We start from the raw sequence: 16,006 nt of genomic DNA on the forward strand, positions 1-16,006 counted from the left end.
GGGCATGGTGCGCGCGCCCCCCGTCCGCGGCGCCGCAGCAGCTGGAGTGGCTGGTCGGGCCTGGAAGCCGCTTAGGTCATTTCCGAGCGCGGCGCCGAGGCGGGGCCAGGCGTGGATGGGGCGGGGCCCGGCCCGGGAGGGGCGGGGCGGGAGCGGTCTCGCCAGCGCCATCTGCCGGAGCCCTGGGACGCTGTCCTCACCGCTCGTGCTTCTGAGGTCGGTGGCGGTACTGCAGGGAACAGCCGCGACGCTCTTCCCGCCCTGTCCTCACTCGACTCGTCTGCACCCGGCGGGGCCTACTCCTCAGCCCACAGGAAGCCCTCGGTAGCAAGCGGTGGGGTCCCATCCCATCCGACGCCTGGGGCTAGGGCTAAAACAGGTTCCAAAGAGGAGACTCGAAGAGTCCCCAGGGGGATGACCCTGCGGAGGAAGGGCAGTGATGGCTGGAGGGGCAGGAACTTCCAGGTGGTGGCCTCCTGCCACCCACGGGAGAGGGCAGGGGTGCCTGTAAGGGCTGGATCACTGCCCCCCCTTACCATCTCTCCTACTCCAAGTACAAACGGCACTGGTACAGTAAGTTGAAAACCAACGAACCAGCTCAAGAATAAGGACCCCCTCTTACTAGCCTGTGACCCGCGAGGTTCTGGGGCTGATCCCAAAGCTGGCCAAGCCCCTAGCTTGGTCTTGGCTGGGGCTGGGAGGAAAGCGTGGGCCCAGCAGCTTAGGGCCATCCCTGAGATCCCCGCTGGGTTGCAGGAAGGCAACCAGAAGGGGCTGGAAAAGAACTGTCTCTTCTCATGGTGGGGACAAGAAGTGTCCATGGCAACTTCCTGCTGCCAGTTCTCTCCTTGGGTTAAAAGAGCTGGCAGGAGTGGTCACCAGAACACGACCGAGGAAGGACAGCTGCAGCAAAAGACGGTACTGAGTAGGAGAGCTGAAAAGAATAAAGTGTACTTTATTCCACTAAAGTGGAATTTCCTTAAAAATACATTCAGGCAGCGGCTTTCCTGCAGCCCCATCCCAGGCCTCCAGTTCCCAAAACCCTACCCACAGCCGAGATCTTCATAATTAGCAGCCAACAGCAGGGAAGCTTCAGGACTCAGGGTGCCAGACATATCACAAAGCCCCAGGTCAGAGCCCAAACAGTTCTGATGACAGGAGTCCAAGGGCCCCGACACCCACACAGGCTGCTCCCCGCCCGTGCCTTCCTCCTAAGTCACTGCAGAGGCTGGAGCCAGATCCCGGACTGAGAGCAGGTACAGTCCTGCAGGGGACTCTCGCACTCCTCCACGCCAGCGCCCCCTGCACAGCCAACCCTGCAGGCTGGACTGCCCTGCGTGGGCGGGCAGGGGGCAGAACTGGGTGGAAAGGGTGGTGCTTGTGTTCTACAGATTCCCTCCCACCCCCGCCCTACTAAGTGTAGTCTGTCCTGTGTGTGCAGAAGAGTAGATGTTGTGATTCTTGTGCTGATCTCCCCACTCCCCAACTGTGCCCTCAGGAGGCTGCCTGTCCAACCCTTTCCTTCTGCCTCCCACTCACAAGGCTGCTTCAGAGCTGTGGCCCTTCTGGGGTGACAAAGGATATGCAGCACCTTGGGGCACCCTGAGCAGGCAGCTGATGCCAACTGGCCCAGCTGTAAGCCTCCCCCTACCCCATGGAAGAGAAGTGATCCCAGGTAGGCTGGGGAGAAGGGCCCCCCCACTTCTACCCACAGCTCCCCATCGGCACATTCCCCCACTGCCTGCGGGCTGCTGGGAACTCCCCCCCTCCCCTGCACCCCGGCCACCAGAGGCCCTCACCTGTGCTCCATCATCCAGGGGAGAGAAGAGCCTGAGCGGGAATTAAGGCATGAAGATCTGGGCATGGGGTCGGGGGGAGGTTATAAAGTGACCACTTCTTCCCCCAGAACTAGAAGCAAAGCTGTGTGAGGAATGCAACTACTTGGAAAAAATGGAACCTGAGGAAGGCAACAGCCCCCTCCCGCGTACTTCAGGAGGAGGGATGCGAGGTGGAGGGGGAGAGGGGAGTGAGATTAAGGAATGTGTTTTGGCTTCAGTGTGTATTAACTTAACAGGCAGGAGTAAGAGCCTCTGCGTGAGGACCAGGCCCCTGCCAAGGGCCCAATCCCAGCCCTGGTGAGCCAGCCGAGGCCCTACCCAGAGCAGGGACAGTCCTGTGGGCGGAAGGGGCTCAGAACCCCGAGTAGCAGCTGCTGCCTTTCCTGTGAGCGTGGGCTACAGAGAAACCACCGCAAACGCCCCGGACTAGCGTGGCTGTGTCCCCACAGACCAGGTCCGATGTGCTCTCCTTGCCCTTCTGGTGCCAGCCAGGCCGCTGGCAGGGATGGAGCGGGCAGCAGCAGCTCTCAGTGCAGCGCGAGATCTTGGATGAACCTTCCTTCCTTCCGGAGGCCGCCCTTCCTGCCCTCGGGGCTAGCTGTCCGCCTTCTTCATGCGGTGGAAGAGGTTACAGCAGAGCTCATACCAGAAGAACACGAGGCCAGTGGAGAGAGCAGCCTTCAGCAGACTGGGGGACAGGCCCTTGAAGAAGCCCTTGGGGCCTTCCTCTCGGAGCACCTGCTGGGCGCAGTCCAGGAGGCCCTTGTAGCTGCGGACCTGGAGAGAGGAAGGAGGGGTACTTGGTGGGGGGCAGAGGAAGTGATCAACACACGGGTGTTTTCTCTACTCTTGTCGGCCCGGCACCCAGCACGTCACAGCTCCCAATAAACACTTGCTGGACAAAGAAATGACAAGGCAAGAAGGACAGAAAAGTAGTCAACCTTTTCTTTCTCTTTCAAGTAGACTAATAATTCAGACTTAACAGATGCGCCTGGAAATCAGCACTGGACAGAGCTCCTCCTGACTGCACTGCCTAAGGAGCCTCTTCCCAAGGGGGCCTCCGACCCTTTACCGCATCCCACCCAGTCCCCTTTGGGTGGCGGATCTGAATCTGGCCCTTGTAAGCTTTAGCCTCCAGTCTGGCCTTCTCAGTTGACATCACATTGCTGCCAGACTCATGTCCCCAAGCTCCCTCCAAATCTCCAGTAACGCCCCTCGGTGATGGCAGTGTTATTACAAAGAATCAAGGAGTGCTGACTGGCTCAGCTGGTGAAGCACGCAACTCTCAATCTCAGGGTTGTGAATTCAAGCCCCACGTGCGTGCAGAGATTACTTGAAGAAAAAAAAAGAGGAAGAAAAGAGAAGAGAAGAAAAGAAAAAAGAGAAAAGAAAAGAAAAGAGAAAAAAGAAAAGAAAAAAGAAAAATCAAGTCCAAACTACATAGCCTGGTATTCAGGGTGTTACTCCATTTGGCCTCAACTTCCCTTCCTGATCTGCCCTCATTCCCACAGGTCCCCCCACCAAGCCAGCCACACAGTCTGTCAGAAGCAGGGCCTCTCTCCTCTGCCCTGGGCTCTCACCAACTGTCCCAACTCAAACTGTCCCTTCAGGACAAGAAGGAAAAAGGAGGACAATGGGAAAAAGAGGTATAAAAGCCTTGTAAACAGTCTCATATTTGTTAAAATGTATACACATATGTTTATGCAAAGAAACAAAACTACAGCCAAAGGTTCTGCGTGACCGTTATCTGTGGGTAGGTGGTGTTGCAGTTATGTGTGACTTTAATCTTTCCGTCTGCCGAACTTCTCTAAACTTCCTACGAAGATGTATTACAACTAACTCGATTCTTTCCCTTCCCTCAAGTAAGACATGCCCTCCCCCTTCCCTGACTCCCATTCTACCCCACGCCTCTCTTGCGGGTGAAGAACTAATATATATATTAGTTGACTGGGTTTACTTCACTCCTCTCCAGGAACCCCTACAGAATAAAGCAAACAACTTCTATGTGCCAATAGGAGTCTCCTTCTCCGTGTTCTTTAGTATTCTGGGGACCTTTCTTTGGCCCAAACGGAACCGAACACTTTTTAAGAACAAACACCAAGCCCTCCTTTGCCTGGATCATCCCACAGCGGTGTCCTATGTGCACAGGGCCTGTGTGCATGGCTTTCCCACGGGTCTGGGGATCCCCAGGGCTGAATGCTGCCCGATGGGCAGGTGAGGGACAAGACCCAGAGCGCTCTGCAGGGGGAAGGCTCACCTGGCCAAAGGTGGCTCGGGCCTGCTCGAACCCTCCGACCTGCAGCCGTTTCTTGAAGAGGTCCAGGGGGTACGTGAGGGTCTTGCTGATGACTCCGGCTCCACTGCCACAGAGCAGGTTTTTGAGGTTCTCTGAATCAAAGTGAGATTGAGGGGGATTAAGGAGAGAAGTGTAATCGGGGGCAGACAAGTTCAAGGTCAAGAGCCGGGCCCTCCACCGTGACACAAAGACCCACCAGCACCCCGAATGTCTGAGGAGAACCACCCACAGCCACGTTGGGGAAGAATGACAATGAGGATGGGACGGAGTGAGGGCGTGCAGTCTGCTGGGTGACTCGGGTCAAGGCTTGGGAGGGACCAGGCTGCCCACTGCCCTTCCCATCGCCCCCAAACAAGTACCGAACAGAAGACACAACTGAAACCAGACTGCTTGCAAGCGGGACCTCATGACCAGAGTCAGAAATAAATGTCGACGGTGCCACCGATGGGGTGGCAAGATCCGAAAGAAAGGAAGGGCCTCCGAGCAGCGGGACTGGTTGGGTGGGTGTATGATGGAGCAAGGTTTGGAGAGCGAGGTGCCTTAGCTTCTGACAGGAAGCCCTTATTTCCCACAAGGTTCAGAGAGAGCCGGGCTGGTCTGGGGGAGGGGCTCGCGGAGACCCGGCTTCCCCCGTGCCAGGCCGCCTCACCGCTTTTCCTTCCCTCGGCGGGCACGAGCCACTCGTGCACGTGCTTCAAGGCGTTATAGAAGGAGAACTGGAAGCCGGCATACGGGAAGATGGCGATCAAGGTGGGGTTCAGGCCTTTGTAGAAGACCAGGGGGCCCTCGGTCCTGTACATGGTCACCACGGCGCCTCGAAGGGTTTTATACACCTGGACGGAACACGTGCGGCTCGAGTGAGGCGGGGTGCTGGCCTAGCCCTGGAACGCCGCGGCCCGGCCCGCGCATCCCCCCTCGTCTAAAATCCCAGCTGCCAGGAGCATCACCTCTTCTGCCAAGAGGACAAAGAAAATATTGGACAAAAATCCCAACGGTGGGGTTTTCCAGCAACGACGTTTCTAGCTCTTTACAAGACTAGTCTGCCCGCACAAGTGCACAGAAGTGGGTGCCCAAAGTGTGCTGCCACAGTGTCCTGCACCAGCGCAAGGACGTAATGTCCACCCCGGGCACGGGGCATCAGAAGAACACAGAGCAGCTGTGTTTTTTTTTGTTTTTTTTTTAATATTTTTAAAAAATGTTTTATTTATTTTTAATACAGAGAGAGACAGAGCATGAGAGGGGGAGGGGCAGAGAGAGAAGGAGACACAGAACTGGAAGCAGGCTCCAGGCTCTGAGCTAGCTGTCAGCACAGAGCCCGACGCGGGGCTCGAACCCACGAACGTGAGATCTGACCTGAGCCGAAGCCGGAGGCTTAACCGACTGAGCCACCCAGGCGCCCCACAGAGCAGCTGTTAAAACAGGATCACGCATCCCCCCAGTAGCTAAATGAGCACAGTGAGACGCAGAAGAACCTGCATCTCGTACCTACGGTGCTGGTGGAGGAAACAAACGATGCAGAGATGATCCTGCGCCAGGATCCACAGGAAGCGAGGAAGGGCGAGCACTACCTCGTGCAGGGCAGGTGGGGGCGGGGAAGAGGGAGACTAGTTTTCGCCATTTTCTACTATTTGGGTATTTGCCAGTGCGTGTATTTAACCTCTCGTGAACTGTCGGCAGGCCATCTCCATGCAGGAAGACCGGAGGGCACGGATTTTTCTTAGTACCCTTCTATTCAACATATACTCTCTGCGGTGGACCAGACAGGGGCTGTGGGCGCGGCGAGGCGCGGCCCAGACAGGGCAGTGGAGGGAGTGACTCTGCACGGGGCAGGGAGGACCCCGGCCACCCCCTCACCGCTTGGCTCCCAGGCGCCGGCAGCCACACTGCAGGATTTGGCCCTAGAGGGGCTCCCTGAGAGCCAGGACGCGGGGAAAGGCCATGAGGCAACAAGCCTGCCAGGCGCCCACAGTCCCACTCCGCCTCTCTGTGCCCCTTTCACACCAGGCTGGCAGCCAAGGGACTCCACACATCTGAGGAAAGCCTTCATCAACCAGAGACCAGGGCCACTTGCTGGCTCAGTCAGTAGAGTGTGCGACTCTGGATCTCGGGGTCATGAATCGAGACCCATGTTGGGCATACAGATTACTTAAAACAGAAATAAAAACTCCCGGGGGCGCCTGGGTGGCTCAGTCGGTTAAGCCTCCGGCTTCAGCCTAGGTCAAATCTCACATTCGTGGGTTCGAGCCCCGCATCGGGCTCTGTGCTGACAGCTAGCTCAGAGCCTGGAGCCTGCTTCAGATTCTGTGTCTCTTTCTCTCTCTGCCCCTCCCCCTCTCATGCTCTGTCTCTCTCTGTATCAAAAATAAATAAAACATTAAAAAATAATAATAAAAATAAAAACTCCCAGAAAACAAAATGATCAATGGGAGGAACAGAAATCATCTGGAGGGAAGAAACAGTACAGACAAGAGAACACTAGGGGAAACAGAAACCAACCACAGGGTTGGAAGTGGTATTCTTAGGCCACAGAGAAGGGATCACCTCCATGGTATTTTACAAAGAGGTAAGGTGGCGCCTGGGTGGCTCAGTTGGTTAAGCGTCCAACTTTGGCTCAGGTCATGATCTCGCATTTCGTGGGTTCAAGCCCCTCATCGGGCTATCTGCTGTCAGCGCAGAGCCCACTTTGGATCCTCTGTCTCTTTCTCTCTCTGCCCCTCCCCAGCTTGCGTTTCTCTCACTTTCAAAAATAAATAAGTATTTAAAAAAAGAGAGAACAAGACAAGCTCTTGAGAGAAATCTTTGTGAGTTTGAGTTGGGCAAAGATTTCTTCAATAAAATACTCAAAGCTGGGGCACCTGGGTGGCTCAGTCGGTTAGGTCTCCAACTTCAGCTCAGGTCATGATCTCACGTTTGTGGGTTCGAGCCCTGCGTCCTGCTCTGTGCTGACAGCTCGGAACCTGGAGCCTGCTTCCGATTCTGTGTTTCCCTCTCTCTCTGCCCCTCCCCCTCTTATGCTCTGTCTCTCTCTGTATCAAAAATAAATAAAACGTTAAAAAAAATTAAAAAAATAAAACACCCAGAGCAAAATCCATAAAAGAACAAACTGATAAACTGGACCTTATCAAAATTAAAAGCATCTTCAAAAGAGACTATTAGAACATGATGACGGGGCGCCTGGGTGGCTCAGCTGGTTGAGTATCTGACTTTGGGTCAGGTCATGGTCTCATGGTCTGTGGGTTTGAGCCCTGTGTCAGGCTCTCTGATGTCAGAACAGAGCCTGCTTCAGATCCTCTGTCCAGTGTGTCCAGGAAAAGGGTCTGGACGAAAGGGTCCAGGAAGTGCCCATCACAACAGAAGACAGAGACACGGACCAGTGCACTGGTAAACTTCTAGAATGTCAGGAATCAGTGGGCGCCTGGGTGGCTCAGCTGGCTAAGCATCCGGCTTCAACTCAGGTCATGATCTCACAGTTCGTGAGTTGGAGCCCCACGTCAGGCTCTGTGCTGACAGCTAGCTCAGAGCCTGGAGCCTGTCTTTGGATTCTGTGTCTCCCTCTCTCTCTCTCACCCTCCCCTGCTTGTGCTGTATCTGTCTCTGTCTCTCAAAAATAAATTAAAAACAGGAAAAAAAAAAAGGTATTAGGAAGGGATCCTGAATGTGACCAAGGCAGGCACGGTGATAGTTTCATATAAAGGGTCATTAATCAGAGCAGTTCTGGACTTCTCTCCAACAATGAGAGCTACCTAGAATTCTATACCCAAATCATGAGTCAAGTGTAACTAAGGGTCAAATTAAGGCATTTTCTATTAAGTCTTCTCTAAAAATTTTCTTAATGTTTTCTTTATTTTTGATACAGAGAGAGACAGAACATGAGATGGTGTGGGGCAGAGAGAGAAGGAGACACAACCAAAGCACGCTCTAGGTTCTGAGCTAGCTGTCAGCACAGAGCCTGACGTGGGGCTCGAATCCGTGAACCTGAGATCTGACCTGAGCTGAAGTAGGAGGCTTAACCGACTGAGCCACCCAGGCGCCCCTGACATTTAATGTCATATTAGTTTCAAAATGTACCTTCTCATATATATATATGTATATATATATATATATTTTTTTTTTAAACCAAAGACTGGGCAGTCACGGGAGAGGACTCTAGCATCCCAGAGCACAGAAGGGGATGGAGTGTCATCCCTCAAGTGTCTGCATCCCAGCAGCCGCCATGTTGCTGAGGTCTGTCTGTCTGCTCATCTACAAACACCCTTCCCCTCCATCTCTCTGCTCAGTGCCCAGGGACCCTCATCTCATTTCCCCACCAGGAGAAACCTCTATTTCCCACTGAAGTGCCATACAGAGGGACTGGCCCTCATGCCCGTTCCTTTGCTCGCAAGCTGTCCCCAGGCCACTTTGCCCTTCGGAACCACGCAGGTCATCAGGGTCTCTCTTAAACAAAAGGGCTTCAACAACCCAGGATCTCCACCGCAGGCAACACAAAGAACCAGCAGAACTGAGACAGCAGTGATTCTTAAGCACATCAAATTCTTTAGCAGAGCGTCACCCCCACCAATACCCCAAAGCAGAAGGGAGACGGGAATATCATTCTTTCTTGGTTGAGCAGGCACATGCGCGCAGACACGCAGACACACACACACAGAGCTATTCTTATGTAAGTCCAGGAAACAGGGATTGTGGTGGGGAGGTCTATTTCAGGATTTAATCCCTCCCTTTCACTCAGTAAGTTCTTCCTGGAATCTGACTCAATGACCCCATTTCCTCCACCCCTTTTAGTGGAAACCAAAAACCCTCTCACAAGAGCCCAGCAACATGATCTCAAGTCTCGCTCTCCCGATGCCCTCACCATCCGGCCTGCTGCTCAGGATTTGTTCTGTTTGCCCCCTGCAGGTGCCGTCTCCCTCGGGAGGCTGTGAGCACCCCGCACCCGCACGGGGCGCAGCACAGTTGCAGGGTCACGCACCGACCAGCGGAGGGGATGCGAACCCCGGGCGCTCCCACTTGGGTTCCTCTAGGGGGAAAGAGCCCCACCCCGGCCCAGCCACTCACCTTGGGCTCCCCCTGAGCTGCAAAGCGGGTGCGCAGGACGTCCACGGGGTGCACGGCGAGGGTGGCCGCGCTGGCAGACAGGCCGCCGCACACGAAGTGCACGGAGAAGTCGCGGGCATCGTACTTGCTGGCTCTGTGCACCAGCTCGGTGAGCAGTTCGAATGACAGAAACTGCAAGAGCACATGACAAAGTCACTGACACGCCCCCTCAAACACCATTCTGACCCACGCGGGGCCCAGTTCTACGGACAAGGAAACATGCTTCTTGAACAGCAACGGCAGACCATACGCATCGAATTTTGTGCAGAGCGCAGCTGCCATTTTATATTCTATGTGAGGACAGCCAACTATCCAAAGGGTGAAGAAAATAAATGAGAAAAATTTTACATCAGAAAGTTCTACTCCTGGGGCGCCTGGGGGGATCAGTCGGTTAAGCATCCGACCTCAGCTCAGGTCATGATCTCACCGTTTTCGAGTTCAAGCCCTGTGTCCAGCTCTGTGCCTACGGCTCAGAGCCTGGAGCCTGTTTCGGATTCTGGGTCTCCCTCTTTCTCTGACCCTCCCCTGCTCATGCTGTTTCTCTCTGTCTCTCAAAAATAAATTAAAAGCATTAAAAATTAAAAAAAAATAAAATATATGAGAAAAAATTTACATCAGAAAGTTCTACTCCTCGGGTATCTGGGAGGCTCAGTCGGTTAAGCATCCGACTTCAACTCAGGTCATGATCTTGTGGTCCATGAGTTCGAGCCCCACTTCGGGCTCTGTGCTACCAGCTCAGAGACTGAAGCCTGCTTCAGATTCTGTGTCTCCCTCTCTCTTTGTCCCTCCCCTGCTCATGCTCTGTCTCTCAAAAATAAATAAACGTTAAAAAAAATTTAAAAAAAGAAAGAAAGAAAGTTCTAGTCCTTAGCTGGGTTTCCTCAGAACTGGGAAGCAAGGCCCTGGAGGTAGTGCTGTTTGAGAGTCGTTCTGCCCTGGAGCAGAAATTCTTCTGGGGAGAATTCCACATATTCCACATTCTATGGTGTAAAGCCCTCTGCCCAGATCTCCCCCAGCCCACTCGGATGGGCCAGGGTCCCGAGAGCGGGTTGCCGTTTTTCTGTATCACGCTGCAGAACCCGCGACAGACGCAGAGGCCATGTCAACCCATGGGCGCCAGCCCCGAGCCACCACTGTGATGTCACAGGAAAATCAGGCAAGGCCCGCGCTGGCCCCAGCTGTCTGGGTGGGCGTCCTGGCTCGGCTGCCTTTCTAGCTAGTGACCTTGGTTGGGTTCATTACCCAGGCTCTCTCTACCCGGTCTTCCGTCTATAACATAGGAGTGACCACAGGACCCCCATCAAAGCGCGTAAAGCAGAGCCTGGCTCACAATTAGCACTGAACGCAGGCAGCCTACTACCACCACTCCGACTACGGCGGCCCACCATCCGCCACGAAATCAACCGGCACTGAGCAGCACGAACGTGCGAACAGAAGTTAAGGAGCCTCAGGGCGCCTGGGTGGCTCGGTCGATTGAGTGACGGACTTCGGCTCAGGTCATGATCTCACGGTTCACAGGTTCCGAGCCCCATGTCAGGCTCTGTACTGACTGCTCGGAGCCTGGAGCCTGCTTCAGATTATGTCTCCTCTCTCTGCCCCTCCCCCATTCATGCTCCGTCTCTGTCTCTCAATAATAAATAAATGTAAAAAAAAATTACTAAAAAAAAAATTCTCATCCTGGCTGCACTGCTTCCAGGCTGTGTGGCCTCTGGCAGCTTGCTGACCCTCTCTGATCCACGTGACACCTGTTCAACCTTCCTCATAATGCTGCTGGGGAATCCAAAGGAAGTACAGATGCGAAAATGCTATTTTGAAAACTGCAAAGATTTGGATCGCCCTTTGCCAGGCCCCACAAGGGGTTGGCATCAAGACAGTCTGGTCGGGGTAACATCTAGTGTTCAGTCGGTGCGAAGTCGCCGGGGTGGGGAGGAGGTGCGCAAAGGGACACCCGGGGTACGACTCAGTCTGACTGTCTTCGACTTCAGACTTCAAACTTCAGGCAGTGTCGCAGTGAAGACAAGTAAGAAGTGTGGTGACCGCCTCCTGCTCCCTGACCCAGACAGGGCCCCTGCGGGCCCCACCCTCCCTGTGCGCCTCTGCCGAGCAAAGCCCATCCTGGGGGCCTGGCCCACTCCCCCGCCACCTACTTGGACAGCTCCGTAGCCGATGGAGAGAAGCTGGGCCGGGATATGTCCTTTCCAGAATGCTGTCGGGCCTTCCTCCAGCAAAATCTGTCTCGCGGCCTGGAGGATCCCGTGGTATTTTGCACCGGGGTCACTGCGAGACAGGCGCTCAATCTGGAGCTAGGGATCAAAACTGAAAAGGTCAGGACACCAGGGGCAGGTGCAGGGTGAGAAGGAGAACTTTCAGAAAAGGTTAACAAAGGCGGCAAAATGTGTTTCCCTGGCGAACCTCCAATAAAGAGAAAACTCCACAAGCCCATTACATGGAACAAGGGGGAAAAGGTACCTGGAAACGGATCTTGATGACATCCAAGGGGCTGATCATCACCCGAGTGGCAAGTCCGGACACGGACCCAGCCACTGCCGCCTCAGAACTGGAGATGTTCCTGCCATCAGCTTGGGGGTCATAGCCAACCATCCCTGCCTCTGGCCCGCACCACGTCCATCAGTTTCAGGCTGGAGGCGAGAGACGTGGAGTAAACACCAGAGCAAGTTCTTAGGGGCTCTGCTCACAGGCCACCTCCTCAGAGCAGTCCTCCCGGACCACCCCATCTAAAACAGCACCCACACCCCGTCCTATCCCCTTGCCCTGCTTTACGTCTTCTTCATAGCGTTAATATACTGGACATGCATTCTGCATGCGTTTCTTGTCACCCTTCCCGCACTGGAACGTGAGCCCATGAATTTGTGGCCTTGCTCTCACTTGCCCATCCCTGTGTTTCCAGTGCCTGGAACAGAGCCCAACATGGTGAGTGGTCATTTGTTAACCGAATGAACAAACAGGCTTGGGAGGAAATCATCCACTTCCAGAGGTCAGCTTGCTTTTCTGAGACCCTCGGCTTTACGTAAGCTCCCACCCGAGGTAAAGTCCCAGGCGGAGCCGGTGTGACAGCAGAGCCCACTGCAGGCGAGCACGGAGGGAGCCGTCAGCCATGCAGGCTCCAGGAGCACCCCCTGGGACTCCCCAGCAAGCCCACAGGGTCCCAGGGAAAACCCTCAGCCCTTCCGCATCCCCTCTCCAGCTGCAGCAGTGGGGACCTGCTTTGGTTTGAAATGATGCTCCCCGGCCCTCCTGATCCCCGCGGACCTCACCCCGGACCTCTTTTCAGCCACTTCAACCAGGCTGGGCTCCGTTCCTGTCCAGTTTCTAGAAAACAGCTAAAGAGAATCTCCCCCCCTCCCCCCACCAAGGGCCAGATTCGTGTCCTCTCTGGGAGTCACAGCACATGGCGAGCGCTGCATGGCTCTTTCTGAAACTGGCTATAACACAAGGTGCTTCTCAACGGAGGGAGGGATAAATAGACTAAGTCACATCCAAGCAATGGACTCCTATGTAGCCATTAAAAAGAATGAGCCAGAGCAATACGCACACTTGAAAAGATGCCCACAATACACTGAACCATTAAAAAAAAAAAAAAACCCAGCAGGTTTCAGAACAGCAGGTCTAGCATAACCCCATTTTTGCAAAAGAGAAACAGCAAGATCTATTACACGGTGAACAGCAGGAGAAAGCCTAGGGGCAAAGTCAGTAACAGCACACGGCCTGGCCGGTAAGCTTACCTTTCCGGGAAGGGCTGGGAAAGTAAAAGAGAAAATACGTGTCTCCCTTTTTCTTTCTTTCATTTTTAATGTTTACTTTACTTGTGAGAGAAAGAGAGAGAAAGGGTGTGTGCATGCATGTGTGTGAGGGAGGGAGGGACAGAGAGGGAGCCAGGATCTGAACCCAATGTGGGGCTCGAACTCACGAAACAGGAGATCATGCCCTGAGCCGTAGTCAGATGCTTAACAGACTGAGCCACCCAAGCACTCCTCTCTGTTTTTCCTCATACAATTCTGTGTCATATGAATTTGTTATAAAACTAAATATAAAATGATTTTAGAAGGGGCCGAAGAATCAACCTAGTTCTTTTTTTTTTTAATTTTTTTTAATGTGTTTTATTTACTTTTGAGAGAGAGAGAGAGGTAGCATGAACAGGGGAGGGTCAGAGACAGAGGGAGATACAGAATCCGAAGCAGGTTCCAGGCTCCGAGCTGGCTGTGAGCACAGAGCCCGACGCGGGGCTCGAACCCACAGACCGTGAGATCATGACCTGAGCCGAAGCCGACTGAGCCACCCAGGCGCCCCAACCTAGTTCTTGAATACCAATAGTTACAAGAAAGTCAGTGCCCACAGAGAGACAAGGTCCCCCCGACCACTGATTCTTCTTCTCCCTCAGAACTCTGTCTGTACCACTTCCTCAGCCCCAACTCCCGCTTCTAAAAGTAGGAAAGTAGTGCTCCAATCCATCCTTAAAATTAGCAAGGCATTTCCATGGGGCTCTCTCAGCAAAGTATTCTGAAATATTTTATTAAAATTCTGATGGTACTCTCAAAAATAAATAAACATTAAAAAAAAAGTCTAGGGGCGTCTGGGTGGCTCAGTCAGTTAAGCATCTGACTTCGGCTCAGGTCATGATCTCACAGTCTGTGGGTTTGAACCCCGTATCAGGCTCTGGGCTGACAGCTTGACTCCAAGCAGTCAGCCCAGAGCCTGCTTCGGTTTCTGTGTCTCCCTCTCTCTGCCCCTCCCCTGCACTCTCTCTCTCTCTCAAAAATAAATAAACATTTAAAAAAATGCTTATTAAAAAAAAGTCTAATGATTCAAGGGCACCTGGGTGACTCCAGTCGGTAGAGAATCCAACTCTTGATCTCAGTGTCATGAACTCAAGCCTCACACTGGGCACGGAGCCTACTTAAACACAAAAAAGTCTTGGGGCGCCTGGGTGGCTCAGTCATTTAAGCATCTGACTCTTGATTTCGGCTCAGGTCACGATCTCACAGTTCATGGGATGAAGTCTGCGTCAGAGTCTGTGTTGACAGTGTGAAACTTGCTTGGGATTCTGTCTCCCTGTCCCTCCCCTCTCAAAATAAATAAACATATATTTTTTTAAAAAAGGGGGGGGCACCTGGGTGGCTCAGTCGGTTGAGCGTCTGACTTCGGCTCAGGTCAGATCTCACGTTCGTGGGTTCGAGCCCCGCATCAGGCTCTGTGCTGACGGCTAGCTCAGAGCCTGGAGGTTGCTTCGGATTCTGGATCCCCCTCTCTCTTTGACCGTCCCCTGCTCCTGCTGTCGGTCTCTCAAAAAAAGAAAAAAAAAAAGAGTCTAATGAAGTGAAACCACCCCACCCCATCCACCCCACCGTGGCCAGGAACGTATCCATTTCTTGGCAGCACTTTCTTCCCCACACTCTCAAAGGGGGAGGGAGACCTGGACATTCCCACCAACTTCCTGTGACATTAACTCAAGCTGCTTCTCTCCAGGCACCAGTGAGAAACAGATGATTGACAGGCAAAGCCTCAGGTCTCACTGAGCAGGGTGAGTTCCCTGCCCTCAGGAAGGGAATGAGGCGTTTCTATACATAAGCTGCTGTGCATAGCTGGACATAACATTAAATCTCATATCAATAAGCTTGAGTTCTGCCTCCCTAGTACCCCAAGAGGTGTACTTAACCTGGGTTCCCGTCTCTCTTCTGGAAAATGAGAATGATGTCTGCCCTGCCTAGCTCAGACTGCTGGGAGGATCATGCACGATAACATATATGGTAACCTTTGTAGAAAAGGTAAACGTTTTATACATGTGAAAGGGCTCGTTAAATATAGTTCAATAGTGACCTTACTTTTTCCGCTTGTTGGATTTCCTTCTTGTACCAGTAAGCCTTGATATTGATCTAAAGAGGCAAAATAAAAATAAAACAGAAATATTTGCACGACATATAGAATAGAGCACACAGAGGATGGGCGGCCTATGGAGTGAGTGGCGGGGTGGATACCTTGGCCATTGCCATCCCCCTGCGGAAGCCCCTGCGATCGGAAATGAATGGTGAGCTCGGATGCCGGGGCGCCCTTGTGCCAAAGTGTTCAGCTGGGGAGGGGCGTGTCCCCTCAGGTGTTCCCGCGTGTGGACACAGATGTCCAGGCGCGGCTCGGAGCGTTTTCTCCCCGAGTCCGAGAAGATGCCCGCCAAACAGGCACCCACGTGTATGGGTGTCCCGCGTGTGCGCGAGGTTTTGCCTCCTGCGTCGCTGAAGATGCTGCTCAGGTCACGCTTGACACGAGCGCGTACAGGCCCTCCCTCTCATGAGTGCTGGCGCACGTGTGCGACCCCCAGGTCCCCGAGAGCACAGCGAGGAAGGAAGAGGTAGAGGTCACTCACCCGGCACGAAGGGCGCGGCCCGGCGTCGGGCGCTTCTCTTCCTACCTCCTCAAGCGGTCTCACAGCAACCCTAATTGAACTCGGCAGTGACTGACGGGCCCCAGAACCAATCATCGCACAGCTTCTGGCAGACGCTAGACCAATAGATGTACAGTTGTAGACCGGCAACACCTCTCGCAAGGTGTCACTGGGTAATGTAGTCCGTCGCTACGAAGGGTGTTCCCGTGCAAGGAATAGAGCTTTCTGGGAGATGTAGTCTCGCTGCGCGCGCGTGCGCCGATGTTAGTGGCGCGTCCTTAAGTCAGGCTGCGCTCCTGGAGGTCTCAGTGCCAGGTGGTGTACGGCTTCCGTCATCTAACCGGCAGGTGGAAGCTTAGGGTGCGCTGAACTTCACCCGTTTTCCTC

General features: G+C 53.7%; 1 protein-coding gene across 3 annotated transcripts; it reads right to left on the reverse strand.

The window, feature by feature from the left end:
• Positions 1 to 935: 935 nt before the first annotated feature.
• On the reverse strand, positions 936 to 15,681 carry SLC25A19 (solute carrier family 25 member 19). Of its 3 annotated transcripts, none has more exons than XM_029928270.1 (8): positions 15,602 to 15,681; positions 15,066 to 15,116; positions 11,695 to 11,864; positions 11,373 to 11,528; positions 9,187 to 9,357; positions 4,784 to 4,967; positions 4,096 to 4,226; positions 936 to 2,615 (listed from the first exon to the last, which is right to left on the reverse strand). In XM_029928270.1, exons 3-8 carry the CDS (start codon positions 11,824 to 11,826, stop codon positions 2,433 to 2,435), a joined length of 957 nt encoding a protein of 318 aa, XP_029784130.1. In that variant the 5' UTR covers positions 11,827 to 11,864; positions 15,066 to 15,116; positions 15,602 to 15,681; the 3' UTR covers positions 936 to 2,432. The 3 variants fall into 3 exon arrangements, with proteins under 3 accessions (XP_029784130.1, XP_029784131.1, XP_029784132.1); XM_029928271.1 differs by having other exon boundaries at positions 15,061 to 15,116; XM_029928272.1 differs by lacking the exons at positions 15,066 to 15,116; positions 15,602 to 15,681 and adding an exon at positions 14,354 to 14,397.
• Between the last annotated feature and the right edge of the window lie 325 nt (positions 15,682 to 16,006).

The sequence above is a fragment of the Suricata suricatta genome, chromosome 17 (assembly GCF_006229205.1).
Source record: "Suricata suricatta isolate VVHF042 chromosome 17, meerkat_22Aug2017_6uvM2_HiC, whole genome shotgun sequence".
In the NCBI taxonomy this organism is placed as follows: Eukaryota; Metazoa; Chordata; class Mammalia; order Carnivora; family Herpestidae; genus Suricata; species Suricata suricatta.